Source organism: Cebus imitator, unplaced genomic scaffold (genome assembly GCF_001604975.1).
Source record: "Cebus imitator isolate Cc_AM_T3 unplaced genomic scaffold, Cebus_imitator-1.0 Scaffold609, whole genome shotgun sequence".
NCBI lineage: Eukaryota > Metazoa > Chordata > Mammalia > Primates > Cebidae > Cebus > Cebus imitator.
This window is the reverse complement of record NW_016107924.1, coordinates 78,615-98,316: the sequence shown is the minus strand read 5'-3', so window position 1 is coordinate 98,316 and position 19,702 is coordinate 78,615. Positions and strand designations below refer to the sequence as shown.

The 19,702-nt window shown below is 56.6% G+C and overlaps 1 protein-coding gene across 4 annotated transcripts in view; it reads right to left on the bottom strand.

The window, feature by feature from the left end:
• Window positions 1-19,702, bottom strand: part of MACROD1 (mono-ADP ribosylhydrolase 1) — a 173,014-nt gene that overhangs the window by 138,638 nt on the left and 14,674 nt on the right. For all 4 annotated transcript variants that reach the window (XM_017516904.2, XM_017516902.2, XM_017516903.2 and 1 more), the window contains exons 2-3: window positions 17,339-17,440; window positions 15,889-16,005 (exon numbers count right to left, since the gene is read on the bottom strand). In XM_017516904.2, coding sequence (XP_017372393.1) covers window positions 15,889-16,005; window positions 17,339-17,440 — 219 coding nt within the window. The remainder of the gene's footprint in view (window positions 1-15,888; window positions 16,006-17,338; window positions 17,441-19,702) is intronic.

Sequence of the window (19,702 nt, the reverse complement as noted above, 5' to 3'; positions counted from 1 at the left end):
TGGAGAGGGCTGGGTGTGGTGGCTCACGCCTGTAATCCCAGCACTCTGGGAGGCCAAGGTGGGTAGATTACAAGGTCAGGAGTTAAAGACCAGCCTGGCTGAGATGGTGAAACACCATCTCTACTAAAAGTACAAAAATTAGGTGGGTGTGGTGGTGGGCACCTGTAATCCCAGCTACTTGGGAGGCTGAGGCAGAGAACTGCTCGAACCCAGGAGGCAGTGGTTCCAGTGGACCAAGATTGCGCCACTGCACTCCATCCAGCCTGGGCAACAGAGCAAGACTTTGTCTTAAAAAAAAAAAAAAAAAAAAAAGGGCCGGGCGCGGTGGCTCAAGCCTGTAATCCCAGCATTTTGGGAGGCCGAGGCGGGTGGATCACGAGGTCAAGAGATCGAGACCATCCTGGTCAACATGGTGAAACCCCATCTCTATTAAAAATACAAAAAATTAGCTGGGCATGGTGGCGCGTGCCTGTAATCCCAGCTACTCAGGAGGCTGAGGCAGGAGAATTGCCTGAACCCAGGATGCGGAGGTTGCGGTGAGCCGAGATTGTGCCATCGCACTCCAGCCTGGGTAACAAGAGCGAAACTCCATCTCAAAAAAAAAAAAAAAAAAAAAGAGGTAGGGAAAATCAGAAGATGGGGATCTTGTAACCAGGGAGCCCCTCCCTGCAGAGGCCTCCCCAAGTCTCTGCAGGGTTGGGGGGATGAGGAAGTGGGGTGCCAGCCCCCAGTAACGGGGGGAGGACTGGAGCGGGGCTGGAGTGGGCATCTTGGCATTTGCATGGAGAGCTCTCTGTGGCGCTGAATTTATGCAGCTGCCTGTGTGATTCCTAAGGCGAGACGAATCTCCAGGCCGCTTTTCTCAGCAGGAACAAGGCTTTTCTTCAAATCGATGGTGACACATTTTTAAACTCCGATATTAAGGAGGGAAAGATTTTGCCAGCCCCCCGGGGGCAACCTTATTAGTCACAGGCTCATCTAGGAGAAACAGCAGCAGCAGACCCAGTGTGCCTGGGCAAGGCAAGGCAAGAGGCCCAGAGGCCAGCGGCCGTGAGCAATGCAGGGGAGTCAACAGCAGCAAACAGGAAGGCAGTGGTGGGGGGGCAGGTCTCCCGAGCTGTGGGCAGCGCCAGGTGAGGGGCGGGCACATTGGGACAGGCTCTGGAGCAAGGGATAAACCATCCTTGGGGGACATAAAGAATGCTGGTGAGGATATTAGAGAGGAAAATGAAAAAAGGCCAAGAGGAGAAAGAAAGGGAGGCATTCAGCCAAAATTTCAATTGACTTCCAAGCTTGGAGTTATGGATCCTAAAATCTTGTTACAAATTTTGCAGTGGCTGCTAGGAAGCTCAAAGCTGCATCTCTTACTCAGTTGCAACAAATTTGCTCAGCTTAGTTTTGAGGCGTCCTCTGGGTAAGGTCAGGATAGGACACCAGAAGCCAAGATTCCCCAAGTAGCTAGCAAGAGTGTAAACTACAAGGGCAAACACGAGCCACATTTCCTTGATGGCCACACACCAGCATCGCGTGGCAGGTGCCGAGGTAGAGAGCAGGCCGTGACCGGTAACCAGGCACGAGGCTGGCAGCCTGGAAAGCGCGTGCTGAGGGCATCCAGGCCACAGGGTTCCAGGTGGGACCAAGAGCATGGCTCTCAGGAGACACCCTGCACAGTGTCCCCTGCTGTGGCTGGGTTCTTTGTGTTCTTGGGTGTTTTTTTGAGATGGACTTTCGCTCTTGTTGCCCAGGCTGGAGTACAATGGTGCGATCTGGCTCACTACAACCTTTGCCTCCCAGGTTCAAGCAATTCTCCTGCCTCAGCCTCCCAAGTAGCTGGTATCACAGGCATGTGCCACCACACCCAGCTAATTTTTATATATATATATAAATAAATTTGTACATATATATATATATATATATATATTTTTTTTTTTTTGTCCTCTCAACCCAGCTTTTCTGGAAGAGGAGGCCTAATTTTTTATATTTTCAGCAGAGTCAGGGTTTCTCCCTGTTGGTCAGGCTAGTCTCAAACTCCCCACCTCAGTGATGCGCCCACCTCAGCCTCCCAAAGTGCTGGGGTTACATGCGTGAGCCACCACGCCCGGCCGTGTCCCTGTTTTAATGGTTCTCATTTTTACTGTTGCTATTTTTCAGTGAAAATAGGTAAGATAAATGTTTTTTAAATAAATTAATGCTGACTCACACACCCATTTCCTTGGGGACAGCAGACATCATTTATTGAATCCCAGTGACTTGTCAAGTGTTTGCATGCACCATCCCCTACCTTCAGAGGGGACATCGCTCTCCTGGGTTTACAGATGAGGAAACTGAGGTTCAGAGGAGAGTCGTATCCTGGCCAAGGTCATAAGAGCTAGCAAGTGCCCACAGCAGGACTCCAACCCAGCCCTGTCCCATGCACACCGGGAAGCTCTTGCCTCCCTGTTAGGAGGGAGAGGAGGCGGAGTAGAGGCTGAGGCCAGGGAGGCCTTCAGAGGCAGTCAGCTGACCCACAGAAACCCCTCCCTGGCTGGCCCTGCCTGGTCTCCTCCCAGGCAAACCTACCCCACCTTCCTGTGACCCTCACGGGGAAAGCTCTCCCCACCGGCTGCCAGGGTGGAATTTAGCTCCTTTGACAATCAAACAGCAAAGCTCCCAACACAAATGTCAATTCTGGGCCATTTGCTTCATAGATTTTAATGTTCCTGTTTCTCCTCAACATCCTCAGCAAGGTAGCTCTTGCTTTTCAAAAGGGATGTGGCGTTTGATGATGTTTAAACCATACCTGAAATACAGCCAGGCGGCAATATAAAACAGCCGCGAGCCCTGCTGGCAGAGGAATGGCTGACAGCCGGGCCTCTCTCCCCATCTGTGACGCTGCTCGGCTCCGGCTCCGGTTTTTATGGCAATTACAATGTCAAAGAGGGGGAGGAGGCAGCGGCGGGAGGAGGAAGCAGGGACAGTGCTCAGGGGCCACTTCTTGCCACCAGGAGGTGGGTGCCACTGATGGCTTTTTTTTAAGACAGAGTCTCACTCTGTCGCCTAGGCTGGAGCGCAGTGGCGCGATCTGGGCTCACTGCAACCTCCACTTCCCAGGTTCAAGTGATTCTCCTGCCTCAGCCTCCTGAGTAGCTGGAATTACAGGCACCCACCATCGTGCCCTGCTAATTTTTGTATTTTTTGTAGAGAAGGAGTTTCCCTATGTTGGTCAGGCTGGTCTTGAACTCCTGACCTCAGGTGATCCGCCTGCCTCGGCCTCCCAAAGTGCTGGGATTACAGGCATGAGCCACTGCACCTGGCCCCACTGATGGGTTTTAATGAACCGAAGGGGCTGCCAGACATGCCTTAGTGGAGGAAGCCGGCCAGTGGCCTCTCAGCCCCACCTCTACTCGCTGCCCCCTGCGCCACTGTGAGGACCAGCTCCGTCCTAGTGCCCATCCTCCCCTGGGTCTGCAGCCCACATGCTCTCTGTGCTCCCACGTCCTCCCATCCTCCCTGGTTTCCAGCTCCTGATCCCTGCCCCTGCCAGGAGTAGAGAGAGCGGGAGACCCCTACACAGCCGTGCCCACCAGGGCCGCCTGCTTCCCCCTAAGGCTCCTTGGCCATGAGCCGTTGTGAGTTCCTGTATGTCCCTTCAGGGGCGGGAATGCTTGGGCTGTCCCCACCTTAGAGGAGCCCTGTCCAGGGACGGCGACCCAGAGTCCAAGAACCTGCCCCAGTCTAGTGGGTGGTGAAGTGAGATCCCTCACTACTAATAATCACTGCTGAGTGCGGGCAGTGGTTCAGGCCTATAACTCCAGCACTCTGGGAGGCTGAGGTGGGTGGATCACCTGAGGTCGGGAGTTCGAGACCAGCCTGACCAACATGAAGACGCTCCACCTCTACTACAAACACAAAATTAGCCGAGCATGGTGGCGCACACCTGTAGTCCCAGCTACTCGGGAGGCTGAGGCAGGAGAATCGCTTGAACCCAGGAGGCGGAGGTTGCAGTGAGCTGAGATGGCGCCATTGCACTCCAGCCTGGGCAAAAAGGCAAAACTCCATCTCAAAAAAAAAAAAACAAAAAACAATCACCACTGTTTCCGAGCCCCTGCAATGCAGTGCTGGGCCTTCCAGGCATTAATGCATTTCCTTCCTGTGAATGCCCCCGTAAGGGACATATGGGGAACCCCGAGGCCTGAAGCAGCAGGGGGCTTACCCAGCGTAACAGTGGGACCGGATCTTAGCGGAGTCTGGTGAGAGCCACGGTCCTGGCCTCTGGGACCTCCAAGGCTGGCCATCCAAGCGTGCCGGTGCCCTCCACCCCAGCCGGGGCCCCACCACCGACTCCAGTGGCAGGGAGGCGGGGACCACAATGGCACCACTGCAGTAGAGCTCAAAAGGCAAGTGTCTGAAAAGCATGAAGACCCTGAGCAGGGTGGCAGCTGCAGGGGAGGCCTTCAGGGGCTTCCGTGTCTGCCAGTTTATGCCTCAGCAGATAGCAGCCAGGCCCTGACAGGGCCACTTTGGCCACCTGGCTTCCCTGGGGACATCCCCTGTCCGCCCTGTCCTAGCCTACCTCACACCCCGCCACACAGGCTGTTTCCATGAGACCACACATCCTTCCTGATGGAAGGCGGAGCAGGCACAGGCAGCCCTGCTGGCGGTGGGGATCGAGGGGCCCAGCCTGCCTGCCCTGAGCCCTCACGGTCAGGAAACCCCATCCAAGAGACTCTGGCAGTCAGGAGAGATCTGTCCCTCGGCCACGCCAGGTCCAGCAGGTGACTTGATTCCGCACTGTGAATATGGGAAGGAGGTGCCCTCAGCCTGCTTGGGATACAGGGACCGTTCCCCTGTTCTCAGCCCCACCAAGCACGGGGTGCAGGGCAGGCGCTGGCTGATGGGACACCCAGTTCAGCGGGTCTGAGAAGCCCTCCCAGGGCAGCAGCTATGACAACAAGAACTAGAGCTGGCATCCCCTGGGTGCTCGCTCTGTGCCAGGCACTGTACTGAACATCTTAATAAGCAGCCTCCTCTCAAACCCACAGTGCCAGGGCCTGGATCCCTGTGCACTCTTATCTCTGTTTTATAGACAAGAAAACAGGCTCAGAGAGGTTAAGTGATTTGCCCAAGGTCACACAGCTAGTACACGGTGAAGCCAGAACTTGTACCCAGGACTTTAACTCCCAGTTACAAGATGTCCCATATGGCTGGGCACAGTGGCTCATGCCTGTAATCCCAGCACTTTGGGAAGACTAGGCAGGAGGCTCACTTGAGCCCAGGAGTTTGAGACCAGCCTGGGCAACATGGAGTAAATCTGCCTCTACCAAAAATACAAAAATGAGCAGGGCATGGTTGCATGAGCCTATGGTCCCAGCTACTCGGGAGGCTGAGGCAGGAGAATTGCTTGAGCCCAGTGCACTCCAGCCAGGGTGGCAAAGCAAGACCCTGTCTTTAAAAAAAAAAAAAAAAAAAGTCCCTTGGCCGGGCACAGTGGCTCATGCCTATAATCTCAGCCCTTTGGGAGGCTGAGGTGGGTGGATCACGAGGTTAGGAGTTCAAGACCAGCCTGGCCAACATGGTGAAACTCCGTCTCTACTAAAAATGCAAAAATTAGCTGGGCATGGTGGCGCACACCTGCAGTCCCAGCTACTTGGGAGGCTGAGGCAGGGGAATTGCTTAAACTGGGACCTGGGATGTGGAGGTTGCAGTGACCTGAGAACGTGCCACTGCACTCCAGCCTGGGCTACAGAGTGAGACTCTGCCAAAAAAAAAAAAAAAAAAAAAAAAAGGTGTGCCACATGGAGACTCCACAGTAGATGAAGGTGGGGGAGGTGAGGAGATGGGGTCTGGGTCCTGGAGGCCCCGCCAAGCTGGGACCAGGCCGGGCCAGGACTCACCCAGGAAGCCCCAGGATCAGGGCCTGGAGTGTCTGAGCCCACTCTAGGGGTCCAGGGAGAAGATTCAAGTCAACAGACCCACAGATATTGCTGTCTGCACAGAGCTGGGTGTTGAAAGGAAGGAATGGGGACCCTGGTCCCCAGGGGTAGGGGGGGCACTATGGCCACCGCGTGCTGCTGCAGCCGGTCCCCTTCACGTCCTAGGGACACAGAGTACCCCTCGTTAAACAGGCAGGCAAGCCGAGGCCTCCTGGGGAGCCCTGAAGCCAGCTCAGCTGCGCCTTGCCAAGGCACTGGTGGATGATTCCAGGAGAGCGAGCCAAGGGCTGCAGATCCAGCCCTTTTCATGCTTGGCCAATTTAACGGTCCCCATTAATTTCAAAACACACACATTCCCACAAGCTCCGGCCTCCTCGGCTCAGCGCTCGGGTGGACAGCACATCAGGGGCACAGGTGCAGGCGCTGAGGCCTCAAGGACGGAGAGGAGCCGGAGAGGACATGCTCAGGACACTCCACAAAATGTGGGAGGCAGGGTGGCCACCCGTGGGTGGGCAGCAGACCCCTAGCTGGGGTTTTCTAGCCGCGAGTCTGCCGTGAGGGGAGAAAAGACTCCTGGGTTTGCAGCTCTGCTTTGCCACCTTCTTGCTGTGTGACCCTGAGCAGGTCACTGTCCCTCTCTGGGTTTTAGTTCCTCCCCAGTCTTCCTCTACAGGACTGCAAATGCCAGGAGGATAGGCACTGGGTTTCATTGGGCCTTGTACCTCCAGCACCTTGAAAGAAGCCAGGAACCGCATGAGGACCCTAGAAATGCCTACCACCGTCCTAATCTGTGAAATGGATCAGCCCCTTCGGGCCCAGAGGGTGGGCTAAGGGGCTGGGCTGGGCAGAAAGAGGGGACTTAGAGGGTGTCACTGGTTCATGGAGCCCCTTCCACCATCTGACCAACTCTCAAAAGCATGTAGTCACTCATTCATTCAACAAACACCAGCCCAGACACGGTGGCTCACACCAGTGATCCCACCATATTGGAAGGCCGAGGCAAGAGGGTGACTTGAGCTCGGGGGAGATCAGCCTGGGCAACACAGGAAGACCCTACTGTTACAAAAAAGAAAAGAAAAGAAAAAAAGAGGCTGGGTACTGGCTCCCCCGTGTAATCCCAGCACTTTGGGAGGCCAAGGCGGGCAGATAACCAGAGGTCGGGTGTTTGAGACCAGCCTGACCAACACGGAGAAACCCTGTCTCTACCAAAAATACAAAATTAGCCGAGCGTGATCGCGCACGACTGTAATCCCAGCTACTCAGGAGACTGAGGCAGGAATGTCGCTTGAACCCGAGAGGCGGAGATTGCAGTGAGCCGAGATCACGCCACTGTATTCCAGCCTGGGCAACAAGAGCGATACTCCGTCTCAAAAAAAAAAAAAAATTAAAGAAATGTACTGAAACCCAAGACAGAGTTATCGGGTCCACAGTCCACTCTCATATTCCGTGTGGAAATGACAGAAGGACTTCGGGTAAGAAGCAGGGGACTGGGTGGAAGACCTTGGGGTGGAAGGGCCCCGGGAGGTCCTTCCCAAGTCCCGCCCTCCGGCCAATGCTCCGCCTACTGGACCAGGCCCTGCGAGCCCACGAGGGCATCTCAATAATTCAGGAGGGATCCATCATTTATGAATTTATGTAACCACTGCCCGACCTTGTGGGGATGAGCCACCCTCCCCCTGCAGTCGTGGAAATTGGGTCCTGGCCATGTCTGGGTGTTCTGGGCTTTCTGGCTTTCTGATGTGGGGAGCGGCCTCTTGGGCACCAGGAATCCTGAGTGGCCCCCCTGATCGACTCTGCCCCTCACTCCCAATGACCCAGAGGGAGCTTGCGAAAAAGCAAACCTGGGCTGGGTATGGCGGCTCACAGCTGTAGTCCCAGCACTTTGGGAGGCTGAGGCGGGTGGACTGCTTGAACCCGGGAGTTTGAAATCAGCCTGGACAACAAGCTGAGACCTTGTCTCTACAAAAAATTTAAAAATTAGCCAGGAATGATGGCATGCCTGTGGTCCCTCTGCTCAGGAGGCTGAGATGGGAGGATCACTTGAGCCCAGGAAGTTGAGGCTGCAGTGAGCCACAACTGCACCACTGTACCCCAGCTTGGGGAACAGTGTGAGACCCTGTCAAAAAAATAAAAAGGAAAGGACGCAGGGAGAGAGGGAGGGAAGGAGGGAAAGGAGGAAGAAGGAGGCAGAGAAGCGAGGAAGGAAAGAAAGAGGAAGGAAGGGAAGAAAGGAAAGAGGAAGGAAGGAAGGAAGGAAGCCTGCCCGTCTGCCTACCTGATCGTCTCTTTCTTAAACCCCAAATCTGAAAGACGGGGGTTTGATTCTCAGCCCTGCCTTTTCCCCAGCGCCATGACCCGTGGGTGCCTCAGTGTCTTCATCTGTATAATGGGTGAAACGTCAGAGCCTGACTCAGACATGAGGCAACATGTGGAGCGGAGGGAACCAGGTGGCAGGGGACAGGCAGCCCTGAGTCCAGAGCCGGGGCTCCGTGGCGCTTGCCAGAGACTTGAAGGGGCTTGGGACACACGACGCTGGGCAGGCTAAGAGAGCTGGAGCCCACCAGGAGGCTTAGGGGACACAGGAGCCCAGATTCAGATGTTGGTTCCATCTTTTGACGACGACCCCTCCCCCGGTGGCAAACTTCTGCCCGACTCTCAGCTTCCAGGCCAGGAGGGCAGCCAAGACACACTCACTCTTGGAACTCAAATTCAACAGCCAAAAAAAAGAGAACAGAGAGGAGGTATTCCCTCCCCTACACGCACACACACACACACTCACTCACTCACTCACTCACTCTTTCCTGGGGCCTCTGGAGCTCGGCAAACCTCCCATCCCAGCTCTACCACCATTTAGCTGTGTGACCTTAAGCAAACTACTTCATGTCTCTGAGCTGCCAGTTCACCATTAGCACGAGGCTGAAATAATGCAAGAGAGGTGAATCACGAGGTATGAACACAGTGTAGACCTGGAGGGAGCCGCCTCCCAACCCACGCTCTGGGCCTCCCTGCCCCCACTTTCCACCCAGCAGCCCAAGTGATCTCACCAAGCCCCCAACTCAGGCCCGTGCCACACCGTGGCTCACTCCAAACCCCTCAGCACCTCCCCAGTGTCCCGCCCACCTCTGCCCTCCCTGTCCATACTCCCTCACCCTCAGAATGCCCTTGCCTGACTTCTGACTTAGCACCCTATCTAACCGAAGCACCCCTCCTCCAGGCAGCCTTCCCCCCTGCCTCCCTCCCCTGCAGTCCAGACCCCTGTCCCTCCTGCACCATGCTTCCTGTTCCACCACATGTCTCACGCCTTATCTGGAATTAGAGCCTGTGTCTTTTGCAGCCCAGGTCCACCCCGAGGCCTGGTGCCCAGCAGCCCCATCACCTATGTCTGCTGCATGGACGAAAGTGTCTAAGTTCGAATTCTGGCTCAGTCACCTGCCGAGGTGAAGCATGTTACTTGATCCCTGAAAATGGGGTAACAACCCTGCCTGCCTCTCGGGGCCTGAGAGCACTGCACACATCCAGAGTGGCCAGAGCACCGGAACGCGGCCGGCCCCGCCTGCGCTTGGCTTCCCCTGAGATGGAGGGAGCCCAGGGCCAGGGCTGCTGTCTGTCGCTAACAGGCTCCAGCTGCAAAGTCTGCTGCGCAGCCTGCCCGGGCTCACTGCTGCCTCAGGCCGGCCACCTCCCCTGCCCACTGCGGAGAGGTTTCTGCTGTGTGGCGGCCGGCAAGCCTCAGCAAGCACATTTAAATCTGAAGTGACAGATAAAGCGATTTAAGGCGACAGTTTAGCGTCAGATCACTTCCCACAAGGCAGTCCGCACCCCTCCGGGCCCCCGCCTGGCAGTCCATCAAGGCGGTCTCTAAATCACAGACTCCCAGCGGCGGCCCAGGGACAGCCAGGCGCAGGGGCGGGTGGCCGCTCAGGTCCCGGCCTGCTCCCCACCAGGCCAGGCTCTGCGGGGTGCTCCAGGTGGCAGGAGAAGACGAGGCAGGGGCTCCTGGTGCTTGGGAGGCGGGCGGTGATAAGCAGCAGGCAGATTCTCACAAATCAAAGCCCCAAGATTTAAGGAAACAGAGCGCCACTTCATGACTTATTTTAAATAAATAAGCGGCTTAAAAAATCTCCGTGCAAGGCCGGCTTGTCGCTGTGAAACACGGCTTCCCACCCGTCCCTGCCACACGCCCGGGCCCCTCAAAGGCCTCACAGACCCACCTCGCCTCCCGCCACCTCCTTGCAGAATTAATTGGTCCCTGCGGCGTCTCGTGGCACTTTGTTCAGACCTTGCTCCTAGCGCTCTGTCACATTATATTCTGCTTAGTCGCTCTCGCTGCCGACTTCCCAATAGTCATTTCCTGGGGACTCTCCATGCACCAGGGCCCAGGCCCAGGGCTAGACAGGCCCCAACTCCTGGACTCCTCACCCTCACCCTGCGGTGGGACTGACAGTGATGCCATTTCTCAGATGAGGAAGTGGAGGCCACAGCATGGCCAGCAGGGGCGCTGGGACCGCGACCTGCTCCTGGCCATGGTGCCCACGGCCCACGCTCACTGCTCTGGGCTAGTGCTGAAGAAAAGATCCCTTCCATCCTTCACAAAGCCTTGCATGCATCTCTGCCCTGTCCTCTTATGACCCGAAGGCCAAAGCCAGGCAGCCAGACCCCTGGGCTGGCCAAGGGGATCTTTTTTTATTTTTTTTGAGATGGAGTCTTGCTCTTGCTGCCCGGGCTGGAGTGCAGTGGAGCAATCTCGGCTCACTGCAACCTGCGCCTCCCGGGTTCAAGTGATTCTCCTGCCTCAGCCTCCTGAATAGCTGGGACTATAGGCACGTGCCACTACATCCAGCTAATGTTTGTATTTTTTAGTACAGACTGGGTTTCACCATATTGGCTGGTCTTGAACTCCTGGCCTTGTGATCCGCACATCTCAGCCTCCCAAAGTTCTGGGATTACAGGCGTGAGCCACCACGCCCAGCCAAGACTAGGGGTCTTTCTTTGTGCCCGGACATTTCCTGGCCGGGACTCTGCTGTCAGGAACAAGGGGTCCACACATACAGGCCTGGAGCACCAGGAAACTTAAGGGCAGGGAGGTGGCCCACTCAAGGTCACTGCACCCCTGTGGCAAAAAGATGATGTAAATACCCTGGAAGCCTCAGCACCCCCTGGGTGGGACCCCCAGACCGGAGCTCTCCCCAGACGAAGGCCTGAGGTCATAGGCCAAGCTGGAGACGCCGGCACTGGCTCTGAAAACCTCCTCCTCCAGAAGGGGGGGCCTGCGGGGGCTCCCCGGCTGATCTCCTGCACGAGGCAACCCAATTTCATTAAGATGGATGCGCCATGCTCCTGTGGGCAGGAGCCGCGGCCGGCACAGATGGCAGGAGCCTGAGACTCTCGCGGGTGCTGCCCGAGCACGCGGCCTTGGCCGGCAGCCCATGGGGCCAGGATCCAGGAAGGCCTGCACTGTGCCCTTGGGTGGGGGGTTTTGTCCCGTCCCTGTGACCTGAAGCCCTGCCTCTCACCAGCCAGGTATCCCCACTTCTATGCTTCTGCCAGCCTCCCACCGCATCCCATACAAACACACATCACACCACACACACACTGCATCACATACACCCCATGCAGCACACAAGCACAGACACAAACGCCACCTCACACACACAGGCATCACACATCACGCAAATGCATACACGCCCCACACACACAGGTAGAACTCCTGACCTCACACACACACCATCACACACACCTCAATCACATTTCATACAGCCCGATAATATGAGAGTGGAAACCACTCCTGAATGTCAAATGTCAGATCGGTAAGGAAACGAGTCTGATTGTCTTATTTTTATTTGTTTTTTGAGACAGGGCTCACTCTGTTGCCCAGGCTGGAGTGCAGTGGCACAACCACAGCTCAATGCAGCCTCGACCTCCCAGCTCAAGTGATCCTCCCATGTAGGCCTCCCGAGTCGCTGGGACTACAGGCATGCACCACCACACCGGCCAGTTTTATTTTTTTGTAGCGATAGGGGGCCACTGTGTTGCTCAAGCTGGTCTCAAACTCCTGTGCTCAAGCAGTCTTCCCGCCTCGGCCTCTCAAAGTGCTGGGACTACAGCAGTGAGCCACCGCATGCAGCCTCAGAGTCTGATTTTCTTTTTTTTCTGAGACAGAGTCTCGCTCTGTTGCCCAGGCTCGAGGGCAGTGGCACAATCATGGCTCACTCCAGCCTGGACCTCCCAGGTTCAAGCAATCCTCCTGCCTCAGCCTCCTGGGTTCAAGTGTTTCTCCTGCCTCAGCCTCTCAAGTAGCTGGATTACAGGTATGTGCCACCACGCCCGGCTAATTTTTGTACTTGTAGCAGAGAGATGGGATTTCATCATGTTGGCCAGGCTAGTCTCGAAACTCCTGACCCCAGGCGATCTGCCTGCCTCGGCCTCCTAAAGTTCTGGGATTACGGGCAGAGACACCGTGCCTGGCCCAGAGTCTGATCTTCTATTTTCTGTTTTTTCTTTTTTTGAGATAGGGTCTCACTTTGTCACCCAGGCTGGAGTGCAGTGGCACAATCATGGCTTACCGCAGCCTCAACCTCCCAGGCTCAAGTAATCCTCCTGCTTCAGCCTGCTGAGTGGCTGGGACTACAGGCACAGACCACCATACCTGGCTCATTTTTTTTTTTTTTTTAATTTTTTTTGTAGAGATAGGGTCTCATTATGCTGGCCAGGCTGGTCTCAAATTCTGAGCTCAAGTGATCCTCTCACCTTGGCCTCTCATGGTGCTGGGATTACAGGAGTGAGCTACTGCACCCAGCCCAGAGTCCAATTCTCAAAGGCCTGAGGGAGGTCGTAGGCAGATGCCTCTTCAGGGAGGGGAAGGAGTGAGGGGGGGCAGGAAGGGGACATCTGGTGCCCACCCTCTCCAGGGATCCCCAGGGTCCTGCTGAGTGACAGGAGGGATGCCCACAGCCTGGCTGGAGACTCCTTCAAGCCCACAGCTTTTCAGGATGGAGGAGGGTAGGGGGTTGGGAGCCCCCCTGCCTCCTTTCCCTCACAGCCCTCTCCCAGCTCCCCCTGCACCCTTCCCCTGCACATCCCTGCAGCTGGACCCATGCCCAGGCAGTGACAGCCCCTCCCATATGGCAGCAGGAACAAAGAGAATCCCCTCCTCCCCAACAAAATCCAGAAGCAGCCAGGCCTCAAGTTCCCAGCCCAGGGCAACCCTCCACGTTCTCCATGGGCCACTGAAGCCTGCGGGGCCAGCACTGCCCCTGGCTTCAAAAATATAAATTTAAAAATCTCCACCCCAAGATAATTGCTCTCTCCTCTGGCTTATTGTGGTGGCTCGTGGTAGGCACTGAGAAGCAATTATTCATGGCTAATGATTATAATCAAGTCAAATAGAATTTAATGGACACGTATTCTCTTCCTGCTTGAAACTTTACATATGAATTAAGCACATATGGGTTTCACGAGGCACAGACGCAGATTTATGCAGCCCCGAAAAGCCCCGCCGTTGCTGGCGACTTTTATTCCACTAATAAACAGGCTGATTTATGGGCTCCCGGGAACTGCGATCTCTGCTGCCCCCTGGTGGGTGAAGAGGCTGGGGTGGGAGCCAAGGCACCCAGGACCCGGGAGGCCGGACCAGTGCGGAGGCCACTTTGAACGCTGGGGCTCCACAAAGCCCTGGAAGGCCCGGAGGAGACTCGGGCTCTGTGTGGGAAGCCTGTGTCCAGACTCTGCCTCCGCCATTCCCTGGGATTCCAGGCGGGTACTGGGTTCTCCTGGCTGTACAGGCTTCTGAGGACCCTAGCTGGGTCCTCCTAGAAATAAAAAGATCCCAGGAAAACACATCAAGAGGTGTGTGGGTAAACTGAGGCAAGCAGGGGGAGGCAAAAGCTGATCATCTGCAGGAGGTGCCACGTCCCTCGGCACCCCCAGGACAAGGGTGATGCCCAGATGGCGCTGGGGACACCAGTTTCAGCACCAACACGAGGTGGCAGGCCCTGATTCCCACCGGGTGCTGAGTGACTGTTATGCGCACATCACGGGCATCAGCTCTGAGTGACCCCAGCAACCTGACGGGTGGTTTCCTTGCCACCCTCACTGTGCAGAGGAGGAAACAGGCCAAGGCAAGGGCACAGAGAAGGGGAGTCTCCAGAGAAACTTGGCCAGGGCTGCCCCAACCCTGGCCCCGCTGCGAACAGAGCTGGCACTAACATGCTTCTGACGGAGCTGCCACATCCAAAGCCTAGCACCTGGCAAGGGCACTTAGGAAAAGGCATTAATCACTCCGCAGTCCGGGTGCAGCCTCCAGAGGGCCCCCATTCCATCTGCATCTGCCGTCACCCCACCCTGGTCCCTGCGCCCTTTCTCCCGGCCCATGTTCCAGCCAACCAGCAATCCAGCGGGGACAAAGCTCACAGGATGCCTCATTTTCCCTCTGACCACTTTGCAGCTCAGCAAGAAGATGCCGCTGGGCACCTCTCAGGCTTGCTAGTGATTGGCAGGGCTGGGGTACCCAGTGGCCTGCCTGATTGCCCCCTTGGCCACAGCCCCAAGGCTCTGTCCTCCCGCTCCAGGCCAGCACATCCCTGGCTACAGGCAGCAAGAACACCCTACTCCCCTAGGTCTCTGTAACATATGCCAACCCAGATGTGGCTTTGTCTTAGCCATGTGTCCCCAGACGGACTAGCAGTCCTCGTCCCAGAGGCCCCAGAGAAAGACACCTGAACCACCTGCAGGAGCCCAAGGTGACCCCAGCTCCCTCTGCCTCCCTAGGCGAGACACTCTAAGCAGTAACTCCTGCCTACATGTGACTTGTCATCTGTGTGCCTAGATGGGTGATATGTGGGCGAGGCACCCCCATATGATTATCCAGCTTTGCCGTCACCGGCTGCTTCAGGAAACACAACTCAGACCCCATGGACCAGGCCCAGGGTGGCCGAGTGACCTACCCTTTCCGGATCCCAGAGCCTGTCACTCACAGAGATCAATGGAAACGCTCACAGCATCCACACCACCACACCCTAGAGTCACTGGGGGACAGTGCTGGGGCCAGGTGCCACCGCTACAAACCCAAAGTGGGGATGAAGGACACTAGAGAAGCTCTGCAGGTGACCCGGGCCTGCACAGGTTGGGAAGGGGCTGGCAGACAGGATTCTCCCCGTGAGCTGGAGTCCAAGATGAGAGGGTCCGCCCCCACATTCAGGGCCTGAGAAAGAGGCCTCCCTTCCTCCGACGCTAGGTGCAGATGCTGGGTAAGCAAAGGAGCGAGAAGCAGGCAGGCGAGGGTTGGGGTTCGGCCGCCAGTCGACCTGTTCCACAAGCCACCTGCTGGACCTAACCGGCCCGTGGCACCCCACGCCAAAGTCCTTTCCCGGCGCCTTTCGACCTTGCCAGACAACCACCGCCCGCACGAGGAGCAGCCCCCTTCCTCCCGCTGACAAAGAAGAGCCGACTCCCACACTCACAATCAACTGCCAAGCCAGCAAGAGGCAAGCACAAGAAGCTGAGCGGCTCCTGTTTCCAGGCGCTGGAAAGTTGCCAGGGTGCCGCAGGGGACCTCTCTGCCCCCACTGTCCCCTCAACGAGCTCCCTCACCTGCCCAGGCCTCAAGCGGGGCAGGGCAAGCCAAAGACAGAGGAAGGCAGGCAGTAGTAGGGGCGTCTGCGGCCCCCCAAGGTCAGACCTCCCTGCTCTGGCCACCGCCTTCCTGGCAGGGCAGCCCAGTTCTAGCTGAGCTCTCCCACTTTCCCGGCCACTAATGGGTCTCCGTGGAGCAAGGCATCCCCGACACAGCAGGTCAGTGTTTCAGGGGAAGAGGAGCCGAGTGGCCGGCACGCTAGGCTCCCACAGCGCCGGCAAGCCGTCCTCGCCGGCCACCCCAGCCTCGCTGGAGCCAGGTGGCATCCACCTAGGCCTGGCATAGCATAGCACGGCAAAGGCAACGGGGCGGCCCCCAGAGCTCTGGCTCGGGCCAGCCACTCACCAGCATTGACGATGGCATCCACCTCCAGCTTAGTAATGTCGCCGCGGAGCAGGGAGATCTTCTCGTTGAGCTGCTTGTCCTTTTTATACTTGGGCTCCTCCACCTTCACGGTCACCCCTGGAACAAGCAGGGACCAGGGAGATCACAGCGAGGCTGGCCACTGCAGAGGGACCCAGCCAGGGCCCAGGGCCTTCCCCATCAACCTCCCTCCACCTCCAGAGGCAGCCTGCAGGGCCATGACTGTTGACCCCATACCAGGAAGCCACGCTGAGGGGCACCTACTACATGCCAGCACCATGAGGGGACCCCTTGCATCTTCACAGCAAGGCCACCAGCAGGTACAACAGTGCTAATATCATCCATCCCATTTCACGCAGGTGGGTCAGGGACTTGCCCAGGGTGACGGGTCACCAGGCCCACTGTCTCACCAACACACCCCACTGTAAGCAACCAAACCTCAGCTTCACACCTCAGCTCCCCACAAGCAAGGAGTGTCCAGCAGGTGGCTCACCTGACCCAGGGCTCTGTTTCCTACCATATAATGGGGATAAAAGTTCCACTTGCCTCGGGCTGTGTTAACAATTGAACAGGGTGGCTGGGAACGGTGGCTCATGCCTGTAATCCCAGCACTTTGGGCAGCTGAGTTGGCAGATCATTTGAGGTCAGGAGTTCAAGACCAGCGTGGCCAAAAAAAAAAAAAAAAAAAAAAAAAAAACAGAACACTGTTATCCTTTATCTTCTTAAAGGGCCTATTTAAAATTTTTAAAGTGTGGCCAGGTGTGGTGGCTCATGCCTGAAACCCCATCTCTACTAAATATAAAAAATTAGTTGGGCATGGTGGTGCATGCCTTGTAACCCCAGCTACTTGGGAGGCTGAGGCAGGAGAATCGCTTGAAACCAGCAGGCGGTGGTTACAGCGAATGGAGATTATGTCACTGCACCCCAGTCTCAGCAACAGAGATTCCATCTCAAAAAAGAAAAATAAATAAATAAATAAATAATTGAATGAGGTGGCCAGGTGCGGTGGTTCATGCCTATAATCCCAGCACTTTGGGAGGCCGAGGTGGGCAGATTACTTGAGGTCAGGAGTTCAAGACCAGCCTGGCCAACATGGTAAGAGCCTGGCCCATCTCTACTAAAAGCACAAAATTAGCCAGACACGGTGGTAGGTGCCTGTAATCTCGGCTACTCGGGAGGCTGAGGCAGAAGAATACTTGAACCCAGGAGGCGGAGACTGCAGTGAGCTGAGATCGCACCATTATACTCCAAACTGGGCAAAAAGAGTGAAACTCTGTCACAACAAATAAAACAACTGAAGTGACACACACACAGCGCCTGCGCACAGCAAGCACCCGATACGTGCCGCCAGACTCACTCCTCTCATCTGCACAATTCTCCCAGGCCGCGGGTCTGGGGCACGCCCACCAGGGCCTCCCTGAGCAGAGCCTACCTTTCGCCATCTCCTTCCACGTAGGGATCTTCTTCAGTCTCACAAAGTCCTTGCAGAAGTAATGTTCCTCCCGCTGCTTGTCACTCAGGCCCTTCAGAAAGGCTGCAGGAACAGGAAGGAGGATCAGGGCCGGGGGAGAGGAGAGGGCTGGGCGCTCCCACCCCAAGGTGTCCCCTCTTGCCTCATCCAAGAATGCAAACCAGCCCTTCCTGTCCATCCTTCCCTGGGCACACAGGGTGGGCCTGCTGGGGGAGTCTCAGAGGCCACTAGAACATCTTGTCCTGTTCTCTTTGTTCAAAGAGGGAAACTGAGGCCTGGGGAGGCTGAGGGACCGGCTCAGGCATTGCAGACGTGGGTTCAGAATTCAGCTCTGCCACTTTCCAGCAGAGTTCACATCTCTCTGGGTCCCAGCTTGGAGCTTCCTCCCACACGCTAAGGCCAGGCCGGTTGGCAGCCTCACTAGTGACATTATCCATCAGTCCCACTGCCAGTCAGTTCTGCCTCATTGTCACTGCATGCAGGCAGCGGGACGCTGTCCTCCTCCAGGAGCTGCAGGACCAAGCGGACCTGGCACCTGTCCCCAACATCCCCCCCAGCAGCAGCTGAGGGCTCCCAGTGTGGCCAAGGCGACTGGAATCATCTCCATTTTACAGATGAGGAAACCGGGGCTCAGGGAGGTTGGGGGGCCACCCTCACACAGCAGGGACTCGAGTGAGGAGTCAGGCCCTCCCACCCACTCATGGACTCTGGATCCACCCTGGCCACATCCCCCTGCCCAGGCACCGGCCCATGGGCCCCGCCTTCCCTTGGGGGTGGCACCAGGCACAGAAACCCAGAACCGGCTGAGAAGCGCTGGCAGTGACCAGGCTCGCAGCTCGTGGGCTCCCCCTGCTGGCCTGAGGCCGCCTGCACACCCAGGCTCTCAGCCCAGCCTCGCACCCTGGGCCACAGGCTCCGAGGATGGAGCAGACCCCATGGCAAACAGCAAAGGCTACAATTGAGAAGCTCAAAAAGCATCAAGAAATATATGGAGGTGGGAGGGCAATTCAAGGAGGTGGTGAGAAAGGAAGGATTGACTCTTGGAAGCTTCTATGCACCTGGCAGAGAGGGGCAGGCACTTAAGAGACAGGTAGGTCCCCCCACAAATGCCCTTTTCCCTGCCAGAGTCACTTTGCCATCAAGGCCTCCATCTCCTCATCTGCCCACTGCTGACAGTGGTGATAACAGCCCAAGGACGCTGAGAGCATCATATGACAGAACTCATGCGAGGGGCCCAGTCAAGAGACCCTGCTGGATGCGAAGCTAGGGACATCAGAAAAGGCTAAGCCACGGCCAGGCACAGTGGCTCACACCTGAAGTCCCAGCACTATGGAAGGCCGAGGTGGGTGGATCACAAGGTCAAGAGATCGAGACCATCCTGGTCAACATGGTGAAACCCCTTCTCTCTAAAAATAGAAAAATTAGCCCGGCGTGGTGGCATGCACCTGTACTCCCAGCTACTTGGGAGGCTGAGGAAGGAGAATGGCTTGAACCTGGGAGGCGGAGATTGCAGCGAGCCAAGATCGTGCCATTGCGTTCCAGCCTGGCAACATAGTGAGACCCCATCTCAAAAAAAAAGGGAGGGGTGTACTAGGACCATCCCTGGTCAGCTTCAACTGCTGCCCGAGCCAGAGCCACTTATGGAAGGTGGGAGAAGTGGCAGCCCCTTCTCCCCTCTTCCATAACATGTTTGGGCCTGAGTAGGTCCTGCACTCAGTGCCAGGATGCATCGAGCACACTGACCTGGCCCTGGCCCTTGTGAGTCTACAATGCAGCCAGGGAGATGGAGGCTGGCCAGGTGCTCCAGTGAAGCAATTCTAATTCTGAGATGCGCTATGAGACACTCAGGGCTGGGAGAGGAGTTTCCTGGAACCCTGGCCAGGCAGGTGGCGGTGGATGCTTAAGAGAGACTCGGAAGAGGGGTGGGAAGTAGCCAGGGCTAGAAAGGGTGTTTGGTGGCAGCAACAGCACATATGAGGTCATAGGAGAATAAAATTGTTTGTGGAGTGATGGCGGGGGGCGGGGGGACAGGCTTCATCCCAGGGGCACCATAACCAAACTGACAATGCTTTCACCTGGCCAGGTGCAGCGGCTCACGCCTGTAATCCCAGCACTTTGGGAAGCCAAGGTGGATGGATCACGAGGTCAGGAGTTCCAGACCAACCTGGCCAACACAGTGAAACCCTGTCTCTACTAATAATGCAAAAAATAGCTGGGCATGATGCTAGGCACCTGTATTTCCAGCTACTCAGGAGGCTGAGGCAGGAGAATCGCTTGAACCCGGGAGGTGGAGGTTGCAGTGAGCCGAGATCACACCAGCCTGGG